General features: G+C 52.6%; 3 protein-coding genes across 3 annotated transcripts; all 3 read left to right on the top strand.

The window, feature by feature from the left end:
* Positions 1-1,001: 1,001 nt before the first annotated feature.
* Positions 1,002-4,274, top strand: AYO21_07628 (hypothetical protein; the record flags this gene model as incomplete). Its single annotated transcript, XM_022657582.1, has 1 exon — positions 1,002-4,274. The coding sequence occupies one exon, from the start codon at positions 1,002-1,004 to the stop codon at positions 4,272-4,274; it is 3,273 nt and encodes a 1,090-aa protein (XP_022510120.1).
* A 1,717-nt stretch (positions 4,275-5,991) lies between these two features.
* On the top strand, positions 5,992-7,892 carry AYO21_07627 (glutamine synthetase; the record flags this gene model as incomplete). Its single annotated transcript, XM_022657581.1, has 6 exons — positions 5,992-5,994; positions 6,083-6,124; positions 6,237-6,329; positions 6,814-7,318; positions 7,381-7,776; positions 7,834-7,892. 6 exons carry the CDS (start codon positions 5,992-5,994, stop codon positions 7,890-7,892), a joined length of 1,098 nt encoding a protein of 365 aa, XP_022510119.1.
* A 3,573-nt stretch (positions 7,893-11,465) lies between these two features.
* AYO21_07626 (hypothetical protein) lies at positions 11,466-13,381 on the top strand (the record flags this gene model as incomplete). The annotated part of the gene is made up of 5 exons (XM_022657580.1): positions 11,466-11,577; positions 11,629-11,960; positions 12,014-12,605; positions 12,666-13,036; positions 13,130-13,381. The coding sequence occupies 5 exons, from the start codon at positions 11,466-11,468 to the stop codon at positions 13,379-13,381; spliced, it is 1,659 nt and encodes a 552-aa protein (XP_022510118.1).
* Positions 13,382-13,633: the final 252 nt, after the last annotated feature.

The raw sequence follows: 13,633 nt of genomic DNA, 5'->3' as shown, positions 1-13,633 counted from the left end.
AGTTGGAGTTCCAAGGCAGATCCGGGTAATGAATGCCGTCAAGGAGACCTGGAGGACTTTGTTTTCAGACGCGGACTGAGGGGACTGGTCTTCGGACCTCCTCATGCCATCTAGTCGACATTTCAACAGTTCTTTCCACGATCCGCTTGAGCAAACCCTGATCTGGAAGTGCAGGATACCCTGATGGAAAGGCCCGTCTTAGCGAGACAAGGGAAGATTGGTGGTTGGCTCGGGTGTGTGTCTGCGAGTGATTGGGAGGATCTAGCCTTTAGGGATTCCTTGTGGTCCCCAAAGAGTGATCGTGGGATTCTGGGGGTGGCTGGGTTCTCTCGTTAGCTAAGGGATCATCTTTGGTGGTCTCCAACTTAGCCACGATGATCTTGCTGTTCTGATTCGATCGTGGAACGAAGGTGTTTTTGAGGCACACACTGAACGGTAGTGAGAGATTCAACTCCAATGTCCTATGCAGACGGGTGAAAGCTGCTTGGTGCCGCATCACGCCAGGATTGACACCAGGAGCAAGTTTGCAACTGTACCGAGTACGTCTGGACGAGTACCAAGTAGATAGATGGCCTTGGAAACTCCTGTTATCTGGTTGGGGGCGCACGGAGGCTTGAGGCTTGGGGCTTGTGGAGTCTCGCTCAGGTGGCGCCCAGCGCCTCATGACGCAACCGTGGTGAGGTCACTCCCGCCAGGAACAAGTTAATGAGTGGCCTACCAACCCTACCCAGGAAGAATTACTCAGGCGCTCAATTTCCTTGTTCAGTCTTCTTCCAGCCTGTCTTCTCGACCGCGGTGCTTTTGGCGTTAGTTATGTAAATGTCATTTACCAGTCTTGCTCGACAGAATTCTTGTGGAATACGTTGCAGAGCCCATTGCTTGGATTTTCCCGGTCTTGCGTTCAAAGCTGACGGAAGCGGCCATTCCTTGCGTCCATTGTCAGAGAGCCCACCAAGCTTGCGGACAGTCACTATGCTGAAGGGATCATCATAACACCTCATATGGCGCAAATGCTCGCGCCTCTGGCCTCTTCCGCTACAGATTACAAGACCAGCCCTACCTTCGATCCTCCTCCCACCTCATTTCCCTACCCGGAACGACCGAAATCAGCACACAACGACTCCCGTCAATGCTCAGAAACTACGCTGCATAGTGGATCACATACACAGAATCCAGAGAGTACCAAAGAGGTTGGACAAGATGCTGGACAGAATGGCAACTTCGAAAGGCCGCGCCTTGCTTCGCGCAAGTTCGATACAGAAGTTATTAGCCCTACTACCTCGAGGACTTCAGCACCCCTCAGACAGCATCGGTCCACGGTGAACTACCCGGTTTCACGAAATACTGAACCTCGAATATCTTCGGGCGAGTCGGACACGTCATTTTCCTCAGATGAAGACAACATAGCTGGAATGCACAGGGTAAAGACTTATCCCGCTCACAATGCCCTCTCAAAATCCCAGCTGAATCGAATTTGGACCCACCGGAGGCCGTCTCATCTGAAGGTGGGAAACAAGTTCTTTCAATCTCAAGGGAGAGTAGCCAGGGATGGCAGACTGAATATCTCGGTGAATGAGACAGCTCAGACAGGCTACCTTGCCAAAGCGCTAGGCGCAACCATTCGACATCAGCTGGGTCCCGACTACCAAGAGGAGGCAAAAGTGGCGGACAAGGCTAAGGCTGATTTCCTCAGAGACAAGCACAAGCTTGTCGTTCCTTCGATGAACATAGTAATTATGGTTATTGGTAGCCGTGGCGACATTCAGCCCTTTTTGAAAATCGGGAAGATTCTGAAAGACAAGTATCACCACAGGGTACGGATTGCATCGCACCCTACCTTCAAGCAGTTCGTCGAGAAGGAAGTTGGTCTCGAATTCTTTTCTGTGGGTGGAGATCCTTCCGAACTGATGGCATTCATGGTCAAAAATCCTGGGTTGATACCGACGCTCGAGACTGTCAGGTCCGGAGAAATAGGCAAAAGGCGTGAGTCGATGTATCAAATGTTCCAAGGATTTTGGAGGGCGTGCATCAATGCTACCGATGACGAAATGGACGTGGCGAACCTGGAGTTAATGCGCTCGAAGCCTCCTTTTGTTGCCGACGCCATCATTGCCAACCCGCCCTCTTTCGCTCATTATCACTGCGCAGAGAGACTGAGTATCCCACTACACTTAGTCTTTACCTTTCCTTATTCCCCCACGCAAGCGTTTCCTCACCCTCTGGCCAATATCAAGGCTTCCAACGTGGACCAGAGGTACACCAACTTCATGAGCTATCCCTTGGTCGATCTGATGACATGGCAGGGACTGGGCGACTTGATCAACCGATTCCGTGTCCAAACTTTAGGATTGGAACCTGTTTCAACTCTCTGGGCTCCTGGTCAACTCTCTCGTCTCAAGGTTCCAGTGACATATCTCTGGTCGCCGGGCCTGGTGCCGAAGCCTCAGGACTGGGGTCCCGAGATAGACATCGCAGGCTACGTCTTCTTGGATCTGGCCACCTCTTACCATCCTCCAAAAGATCTAGTGAAGTTTCTCGAGAGATCAGATGCGAGGCCGATTGTTTACATAGGTTTTGGCTCAATCTCGGGAATCAGCGACCCGGGGGCATTCACGAAGATGGTTTTCGAGGCAGTCGAGAAAGCTGGTGTTCGCGCTGTGGTCAGTAGAGGATGGGGTGGTATGGGGGATGGTATGGATAAGCCCGACGGCATCTTCCTGATTGACAATGTACCCCACGACTGGCTTTTCCCACGCGTTGACGCAGTGGTCCACCACGGTGGTGCTGGAACCACAGCTGCGGGGCTGAGGTTTGGCAAGCCAACAATGATCGTTCCCTTCTTTGGAGATCAGCCTTTCTGGAGCGCGATGGTCGCAAGAGCGGGTGCGGGTGCGAAAGAGGCACTACCTTTGAAGAAACTTGACAGCGACAAATTCGCTGAGGGGATCCGTCAGTGCCTCGAGCCCGAAGCCAGAGCCAAAGCGGAAGCCATTGCTCAAAGCATTCAAGAGGAAGGCGATGGGGCGGAGAACGCGGTAGACTCTTTTCACCGACACCTGAATCTCGATGGCCCTCATTCGATGCGTTGTAGCATCTTCCCAGATCGCGTTGCCGTGTGGCAGACTAAGTATGCCAATACACGACTGTCGGCACTGGCAGCGAATCTGCTGGTGGAAAGTAAACAGATAAGCTGGTCCAGCTTGGAGTTGGCCAAAAATCATGAGTGGACCGACTTTCAAGGACCTGGGGAGCCTATCACCGGCGCCGGCGGCGTGCTCGTTCAGGCCTTCCAAGAAGCATTTCGTGGACTGATGACGATGCATGAGACGACGAAACGAGACATCAAACACTATGAGAAACTCAGACGCAGGCAAAAGCAGAAATCGGCAATTGAAGGACTGATCCTACCAGGACGGATTGCATTGGCCACGCGCGGCACGTCAGTTGACGAGCAGAGAAAAGAGCATGCAAGACTCATGCAACAGGTCAATTTCCATGGAGAGCCAGAGCCGATGAAGTTGCCCTTTGGTCAGTCCGGACTCGACCAGGCCAACGCTAGAGATACCTCGAAGTTGTCCAAGACCACGACAATGAATCCGGATCGTACTGACCCAATGGTCGTGATCTTGAAAGATGTGGGCAAGGGGATCGGCCACTCCAGCAAAGCCATTGCAGTACTTCCTTTACAAATGTGGAATGCCCTGGCTCTTGGATTTCACAACGCACCCCGGTTGTATGGCGACAAAACCGTACGGCCTTCTCCCCAGGGGATCAACGGATTTCGCACGGGGCTGAAGGTGGCGGGCAAAGAGTTTTGGTTCGGGCTTTACGACGGAGTGATAGGTGTTGTGCGCATTCCCTACCTCGACGTCCAGGAGGATGGGATGTCGGCGTTGCCCAAAGGCATTGCGCGAGGCATTGGCGGGTTGGTGTTGAAGCCTATCTCGGGTATGCTTGGTCTAGGAGCGTACACAGCGAAAGGGGTCCACAGCAGTGTTCGACGACGAGTGCGAGATACCCAGAAGACGGAGCGATGGATCCAGCACGCGAGAATCGCGCAGGGACACAGAGAAGCTCAGATGTTGGAAGAGCAGCGGCAACAGGGCAGTTCTGAGTTACCCCAACCACACTGTCCCATGCTGCCCGATCTGGCAGAGGCCCGCAAACATGCACTGCACCTGTGGACGATGTATGAGAAGGACAAGATGGCAGAGGAACGAGAAAAAGAAAAGCGGCTGCTTCTACTGAACAAGACGCGCGGTGAAAAGACTTGATGGTCGCATGGTTGGAGGAGCACGAGGAGGAATTGGAGGATGCGCGCCAAGGGCCACAGCAGCGCTTGTTCTTTCCGACCCTTTCGGCTTGAAGTCCCTCTTCAGTCACGGGTCTAAACCTCATTATGTCATTTGCGTGATTGTTCGAATGCAGGTCACCAACCAATCAACTTTCGACGATAAGCTTCGGCGCAAGGGGAATGCGGGGAGACTGCATGTACGCCACATCTTCCTGGCTTCAGATCCAAGAGGGTTGTGTTTCTTTTTGTTGCTGGCTTAAAGATACCCCATCCTGTTAGATTTTTTGTTTCGTTTTGTTTAGGTAGCAGGCAAGCGATTAGGTGGATGGACTGACGGATATCACAAGAGGCGGGACACGTAGACCTACATACAACCCGCTTAGCAGGGCGAACAGGAGCAGGGGAGAACCAAAGTCTGCGTTGCACGAGACTTTGATGGGAAGAGACGAATGTTCTCATCATCATACGCGGTGGTTGATGGATTGGCAATTGGCACCTGCAAGGTACAACGGCCTGACAAGTAGGAATAATAATAATAACTGGTGTGATGACAAGAACAAAACCGCTGGGCACACCGAACGGCAAAGGTGCCTGCTCTGGCCCCTCGGGTTGATGATAATACGACATCGTAAGCAGCCGTGCAGTTCATCGCGAAAAGGCGGAGGAGAGTCAAGGAGAGGTGGGGGTGCTTGAACGATTGTCTGTTCGAGTAGCTGCTCATTATTCGCCTCGTTCGCTTCATTTGCCTCCACAACAACTGAGAGTTGGATCTGGAATGTCTCGTGCTACTGAGCTAATTTACCCGGAAGCCCAGAAATTGGCATCTGAGTTGGATTCTTGGTTGTGCTGACCGTCCAACCCACGATTACATGCTGGACCAGTCGCAATGGTAACAAGTGCGCCTTGAGGTGTGGCCGTCGTCATCACCGTCGCTCTTGTGCGCAGTGAGCAACATCGTCAATGCCTGAGGATGTGCTACGTAGCGAGCGAGGGTGGCCATGGCGTGAGGGAGGAATATCCGCTCGACTTCTTTTTGTTTTTCCTTATCTTGAGCTGCTCTTTCACTAGTCGATTAGACCCAGTCTCTCTCAAACCTCAGTGGATGCAAGGATCAGTAGGGAGGAACAATAACAAGTAGTGGTTCCGGTAGAGGTAGTGACCAGGGCTGGACCCTTGAAGCCTACCCTTGAAGCCTTGGGAATCTCCAACTGTTAAGCTGACGGTTTTAGTAACGACCCGGGCATCACTCCAACATGACTGGCTCGTGGCTCGGGGGCGTATCAGCTCGGCTTGTTGATGGGCGACCAGTGGTGAGAGGCCCAATTCCTCTGGCTTTTTGGTGGGGGAGGCAAGAAGCGGCCATGCCCAAAGCCCCCCGAACAAAGGCCTCACTAGCCCCTCTCCCACCCCCCCAACTGCAAGCTGCAGGCTGGCCCAGGGTCATCCAGGGTGGAAAGCTGCCCCATTCGCCCATGCGGCAATGCCATGCACCTTTGTGACATTTATTTATTTGCTTGCTTCTTCTTTGTCCTTCCTGTTATCGCTCCTCTCTCACTTTTCAAAACTTCCTTTCTCCTCCTCGTCGCTCTCCGTCGTTGTTGTTCTCTCTGAACTACAATCACCAAGAACCCTTTGTTCTCCTCTCTTCTGTCTCTATCCACATTGTTCAGTCTCGTCACTTGCTCGTCTTATCCACCATGGTGAGTTCCCCCGCTATGCTTGCGGCGAGAGTCTCACCACATCAAAACTGGCATGATTCATATGAACTGACTGACACTCGTCTCACAGGCTGGCGTCGGTGAATCTACCATTGTTTCAAACTCCTCCAATGTGAGTCTCCCACACTCCGGTCGAACGTCTACCCCTCGATCACGACCCTGCGCTCTTGCGCCAGACAACACGCCCCATTCGAACACTCACTAACTAACCTTTCCTCTCACAGTTGGAGAAATACATGAAATTGGACCAGAAAGGCAAAGTCCTTGCTGAATACATTTGGATTGACGGATTCAACGGCCTTCGAAATAAGACAAAGGTAAGCACATTGTTTGCGATATTTTGTCCATGCAATTCATGCCCTCGGTGCCTCCATCTGGCATTTCGACACGAGACCTGCCCATGGCCATAGTGGGCGCGCACCCTCAACCCGAAATCCCGCCAAAAACCCAAAAAGTCCCGAAACGAGAACTCGGCTGCCACTTTCCTGTGGGCAGGGGTGCACCGCCGGGCTGGAAAGACCCCACGTTGGGAAACCCAGTTGCGGCGGCGTCACAGTCAAAAAGTGGCGTGGCTTATCCACCACCCGTTCTCGACCCCTCCGAGGCTGCGCCGCCCACTTGAAATCAGCCATGCGCCAATCGCCTTTCACCCGATCTCGGCATTTCCCAAGACGACAATCAAACCACCCCTTGGCCCGCGCCATAGACAGCCGAGCATTGACGCGGCTCCACCTAGACTTGACACATCGAAATCCCATTATTACTTGCAGAAATGGCCACAGGCTGACTTGAAACTTCCAGACTCTTAGCGAAGCCCCGAAGAGCGTCGACGATCTTCCCGAATGGAACTTTGACGGTTCATCCACCGGCCAGGCTCCGGGCGACAATTCTGATGTCTACATCCGGCCCGTGGCCATGTACCCCGACCCAATCCGTCTAGGCGAGAACGTCTTGGTTATGTGCGAGACCTGGGACCCCGATGGAACGCCCAACAAGTTCAACTATCGCCACGAGGCTTTCAGATTAATGGAGGCCAACGCCGCGCACAAGGTGTGGTTCGGTTTGGAGCAAGAATACACTCTCTTGGCCGCCGACGGTTGGCCGTATGGCTGGCCCAAGGGTGGCTTCCCAGGTCCCCAGGGACCGTATTACTGCGGTGTTGGCACTGGCCGTGTCTACTGCCGTGATATCGTCGAGGCACACCACAAGGCCTGCATGTATGCCGGTATCAACATTTCGGGGACCAACGCCGAGGTGATGCCGGCTCAATGGGAATACCAGGTTGGTCCCTGCGAGGGTATTGATTGTAAGTCATACGGCATGGGTTGCGCGGCGTTGCGAAAAACAGCTGACTGACTCAATGTACAGTGGGTGACCAACTCTGGGTTTCACGATGGCTTCTCCACCGTATCGCCGAAGAATTTGGCGCCAAAGTCTCATTTCAACCCAAGCCTATCCCGGGTGACTGGAATGGAGCTGGCCTCCACACCAATGTGTCGTCCAAGGAGATGCGAGAAGAGGGTGGCATGAAATACATCGAGGAGGCCATGAAGAAGTTGGAGAAGCGCCACGTCGAGCATATCAAGGTCTACGGCGAAGACAACCACCTGCGTATGACTGGTGCCCACGAGACATCAAGTATTGATAAGTTCACCTGGGGTGTTGCCGACCGAGGGTCATCTGTCCGCATTCCCCGAGCCTGTGCCCGAGAAGGCAAGGGTTACTTTGAGGACCGACGACCAGCATCCAATGCTGACCCATACCGTAAGTCTCAAATGAGTTTGCTGCTGCCTTGCATGTGCTAATTTATGCGTGTCACAGAGGTCACTGGAATGATTGTTGAGACATTATACGGAAGTCTGCCAGAGGAGAAGAAGTAAGCCGCTCATTGCGATGAGGTAGAGGGGCAAATGATGCAAGAGCAATAATATGAGACTAAAGAGACAGCCCACCGAGATGTGGGTTGCCAGGGTTTTGTGATGAGGAGTTCACTTGCAACTGATGGAGGTCGCTGCTTAACATAGATCGAAGAAAGAGCGCTATCGAGGTTCAATATCATGATGCAACCCAACTATCTCCCAGTTCCTTTTCTACAGTAGTGATGCCCGTTACAAGGATATATGGATCCCCTTCCAAATCAATTTCCGGGGCATTGGTGAGAAGGGAAAACCGAGTGCGGAGTCGGAGAGACTTGAAGATCCATCGACTACGCGTAGTAGGAGTATAACATCACCGTGTTACCACGCCCTTGAGTTAGTGACACTTGTCTATCATCGTCCAGTCTACTCTGTTAGTGTATTGAAGCTGCTTCAGACGTGACTCGTGGCAAGGGTGTATATCAACCACGAAAGAAAGGTTTCGTCAAGAGTCGATTCGAGACATTGGGACAACAAACAACCAACCAAAGATTGCGCTCGTTGTATGTTTGAAACCGTCCGACCGTCTCTCCGTCCAATTGGAAACGAGGCAAAACAAAGTTGCTAAATAAAAAGAAAATCCCCAGATAATAAAGTGAGATGCCATTGGGAGAAAGATTCGTGCAGGGAGGGGAAAACAGGCGAGGTTGTAGGTGGCACTATTATGGCGTAATCGAGCTGGTGTCAAACGCGAAGGGTCGGGACGAGAGGCATATTGCTTCTTTAGATAGGGAGGTAGGCTGTCAAGCTGGTCATCGGATCGCCCTTGAAAGGTCATCTCAGGTGAACTGTTCTGAACTATACTCACAAGGTTGGTTGGCACATTCATTCGTCCCCGCTATCAAGTGTTTCTCGTAGCGAACTTCCCCGACGATCAACAGAACCGGACGCCTGGGAAGGGAAGAGGCAGAGGGAAGAGGGGGGACGGGGATCCTCACACCTACTATTCAATCCTTGTAAATCCTCGAATAAGCCTCGCGCACACGCGCGTGTATTGTATGGTGTTTTCGACTCAATCAGTTCCCGCCCTGCCTCCATTGGCGTAATCTCAGTCCAAGTACTCGTACGGTTGTCTGGGCTGAGTACCGTGCTAGGCCCGCTTTTGTAGCGTGTAGAGACCGTGCTAAGGACGGTGCCCGTCCCCAGTTATCCGATCAAACCCGGTGTTGGTAGATTCATCATCAAGCTCTGTGTGCCCAGAACGGCAGCACATGGCGCCCGAACTCTCTGCTCAAGGTTTGATGTCTTGGAAGAGATAACAGAGGCAAGGGTGGCATGACTTTTGCCAGAGAAACACGAAGCTATACGAAGACGAAATTGTTTTGTAGTTTCTTTTTGTGGAGGATTGGGTGTGGAGAGGGGGGTTGTTCAGCTTTGTGGCGCGGATAAAACATCAAAGACATATAACGACTGATAAGGATGCAGAAGTGAGGTACGGCACTCACGATCCTTCTCCGGGGGGTTCTGAGCTGCCGTCGATTCGACAATACCTGATGCACCTTCTGTTGAAGGGCAATAAGCGATAATCTGAGTGAAAAATTTCTTTCACCCCTGGACAAAAAATTTTCCCTTTAAGCGTGACCTGGAGAAGTTGGAGGAGGAGTGGTCGATGAGCAGAGGGAGCTAATGCGTGAAAAGATTATGCGCATCATGCGACAAGTCTATCGCAGAGGCAGAGGTACTCCAATTTGGGATTGCCATTGTTTTCACATGCACCCCAGTTTGTGCATGGCTATAAGCTATGATCCCCCAGACGGAGGCTGCGAGGTTCCGTAGCTGAGAAAGGAGATACGTTGCTTGGCTGCTCACGTGCCTCTGACGTCAAACTATTTTCGCTTGGCATCATTGGCTTTCGCTCGCTCGCTCGGTTAAAGTGGACAAACAGTGGCCGATATGGAACAGAAAATAAGCTGGGCCCTTGCATGAGGCTAATGCGTGCGCTGCGTCTTTTGCCGGGCTCATCCCTGCATCGGGTCTGCACGAAAATCATGAAAGTCTGATAAGCTTTGCCGTTCCCATTGGTCGTTTTCAACCTCTATCTTGAATCACTCGTCGACGAAATGAATAACCGCGCTGATTACACCGTGTTTTACACCTGGTTGAAAGCTGCAATTACCAGAAGCAATTCTCTTCGCTTCTTGCCGTCTTTAAGAACTGCCTTGGCATTACGAGACACAAATCTCCCTCAACCGAAAAATTTTCTCTTTGTCGCGTGTGTTGTTGGGCTGTTGCTTTTGCCAGCAGGGTTGTTCACCCTCTCACTACCAAGTCTTCCCGATATCGGGCGAAAGTCTATTCTCGAGTCAATCCGTCAGTCAGTCAGTTAGTCAGTTGTACCGAATACCAAGTCCATCTGTCCGTACGCCGTACGGTACTCCTGCAGGATGGCCTTGCGATCGACTGATGAGGTCTCCTGAGATATTCACAGGCCAAGGCTTTGGAGCCGACTGGACCACGACTTCCGTGCAAACATGTCTTTGATAACAATTGACAGCTAACCACTCACCGAAGGACAATACGATCAGGCTGGGGATCTCGGCCCCAAAAGCCGTCGAGTCTTGTAACAGCTTCTCGTGCTGCCAAGCCACCAGACATGCATCCAGATCACAGATACGGATTCAGCTTTTTCGTCATGATCATTGTATTGTTTTCTTTTCCTCGGTTTCGGTCCGCGCGGGCTCGTGCTAAGTGCGAACCACCAACCAGCTACGACAACCCCACAAATTTCCAAACAAGCTGCAAGTCCAACAGACCACCAACGAGCGATTTACCGGACCCAGGTACCTCCCTAGTCTTGCCCAATCCGCAACATTCCCTCGAGGAAGACAAGTAAAAGAGGTGGAAGATAAAGACGAGAAAAGAAAAGAAAAGAAAAACACCTCAAGCGGCTCATCCCATCAGTCCACAGACACATACGGACAGAGACCCAAAGGCCACCCGTAACAAGCTCCTCCCCCGGTTCCTGTGACATGCGGTCCACTCAGATCGCCGTGACCCTTGCTCCATCGAGACCGTCACAGATGCATCACCTCCAACCCTCGTTACTCCCACTCCGCTGACCCATGACGCGACACCGAACTTTTCCCACCCTGTCTAAATGTCCACTGTGCAGCTGTCCAATGTCGTTGAAAATCATCTTTTGAGGCTTTTAGCTCCGTCTTGTCGTCTTTCCCTTGCTTCTTCAGTCAAACATCCCTGGGGCTGTACAGTCTTGGAAAACGGCATCCACCTCGTTTCGTATCTCTTGTCTCGCGTGCTTGACAGGCTTGATTGTTCCTATCTTTTATGTCGTTTGCCCTTATCATCGCCACGGCACCAACCACGTCGTCTCCTGCTGTCCGGTAAAGTCCTGGGAATTACTTCTTAGACTGCTGGCTTATTGGCACCTGATTTTTCTTTTTCCACGACTACTCTTCTCTTCTGCGACGAGGTATATATCTTGAACTGGCCTGCTTGGGAGTTTGACAGCCTCGAAAACGCCCTTACCGAGGCTCACTCCCCTCTGCAGAACCCCGTCTCAATCACGGTGCCGTCACCATGTCGTCGAGTGACATCGCCGACTTTCTCCCTTCGTATGCCTCATACAACTGGACCGGCGCGCCAGCCGACTACTCTCTGGCTACGAATGAGAGAACAGGAGGAGACTCAAGTACGTTGTCTTGATCGCGTTCGGATGGCGGATTCTCTGACCATGGTGCAGGAACGGAGAATCTGAACAAATGGTATCAGTCGGGCGACCAGGCATATATCATCATCTCATCATGTCTGGTGTTGATCATGGTGCCGGGCCTCGGCTTTCTCTATTCGGGCCTGGCACGACGAAAGTCGGCCTTGTCCTTGATGTGGGCTTGCATGGCCGCAGGCAGTGTCATCAACTTCCAGTGGTACTTTTGGGGCTATTCACTTACCTTCTCCCCTACCGGCACAAGCGGCTTTATTGGAGATCTGGTTCACTTTGGCCTGAAACGAACTCTGGGGGCCCCCAGCCCCGGGTCGCCTCTGGTCCCTAGCCTCCTATATTCCTTCTACCAGGTGAGCGACCTTGATCCTTTTCTGGCAACACGACTCTGATGGGTGACTCACAGATGCAATTCTGCTGCGTGACCGCTGCTATCGTTGCAGGCGCCGTGGCCGAACGTGGCCGATTAATGCCTTTCCTCGTTTGGACCTTTCTGTGGGCAACCCTCGTGTACAACCCGATCGCGTGCTGGGTGTGGAATGTCAACGGCTGGGCATTCAATTACGGCGTTATGGATTATGCTGGTGGTGGGCCCGTTGAGATCGGCTCTGGCATGTCTGCCTTGGCCTATTCCATGGTTCTGGGAAAGAGACAGGAGAAGATGATGCTCAACTTCCGCCCCCACAACGTTTCCTTTATCCTCCTCGGAACCGTCCTGCTATGGTTTGGCTGGCTAGGCTTCAACGGTGGTTCCTCCTTTGGAGCCAACCTCAGGGCTGTCATTGCTTGCTGGAATTCTAATTTGACAGCCACTTTTGCCGCGGCCGCCTGGGTTCTGCTCGATTTCAGGCTCGCTCGGAAATGGTCGATGGTCGGTTGGTGTTCCGGAACCATCTCTGGGCTTGTGGCGGCCACGCCCGCGTCCGGATACCTTGACACATGGGGCAGTGTAGTATTGGGCATTGTTACTGGCATTGGCTGCAATTTTGCCACCAAGAGTGAGCCATATCCAGGACCCTTCTGCTTGGGGCTTCTGTGGTGCTGACTGTTATTTCTAGTCAAGTATTGGATCCGGATCGACGACTCCATGGACGTGTTCGCTGAGCACGGTGTCGCTGGCATGATTGGTCTGATGTTCAACGCTCTTTTTGGCGTCGACTACGTTGTGGGTCTCGACGGTGTCAATACAGGCGGCACCAATCCAACAACAGGCACTGCCATCGGCGGGTGGCCGATTGGGAACTATCGCCAATTCTATATCCAACTCGCCTATGTCCTGGCATGTACGGGCTATGCCTTCGTCATGAGCGCCATCCTGGCTTACATTGTCAACTTTATCCCGGGTCTGCATTTGCGTGCTTCAGAGGAGGCCGAGCTGCTCGGCATGGACGATGACCAACTGGGCGAGTTTGCCTATGACTACGTTGAGGTATGTCCTGTTCCTTTTTCCAACGCACCCGATTTTCTAGCCTTTTCAAATTCTCACGTCAATTGATACTAACCAACGTTCCTTGCTTGACAGGTCCGCCGCGACTATCTCGCCTGGACGCCGCAAAACCCGGACCAAAACGGTATCGACCCCAACATCCCCAGGGAAGATCGCTATGGCATCGGAGAACACTCGGACATGATCCGGAAGGCCGGCGCCTTGACCACCCCAGGCGAGTCGACCGAGGCCAGTACGCGCAGCAACCAGGAACTTCCCGCGCAGGGAGACCGGCACGCCATCAAAGCCGAAGATGCAGAGAAGGCCAGGCATGAACCAGAGGCGTAGGCTTCTCGTATCTAGTCATATCTCTCTTCGTTGTCGCGTATGCGGGCCTGTGGTTGCGGGCTGTCTTGCTGCGCTCCTCGGTGATCTGTCAAGTTATGCGTTCGCACGTCTCCACAGGTTTTAATCTGTTTCTTCCCTTTGAGATGGCTTGGCTGGACTAGGCCGCGTTTATTGGAAGTGAACAAACACGCAAAGACCGGGAGACCACCACATCCATACATGCAAGCACAGGATGCAACCAGATGTCCTGTT

The sequence above is a fragment of the Fonsecaea monophora genome, assembly GCF_001642475.1.
Source record: "Fonsecaea monophora strain CBS 269.37 chromosome Unknown Scaff60, whole genome shotgun sequence".
Classification (NCBI taxonomy): domain Eukaryota; kingdom Fungi; phylum Ascomycota; class Eurotiomycetes; order Chaetothyriales; family Herpotrichiellaceae; genus Fonsecaea; species Fonsecaea monophora.
The sequence above is the reverse complement of the archived record's forward strand: the minus strand, read 5'-3'. Positions and strand labels throughout refer to the sequence as shown.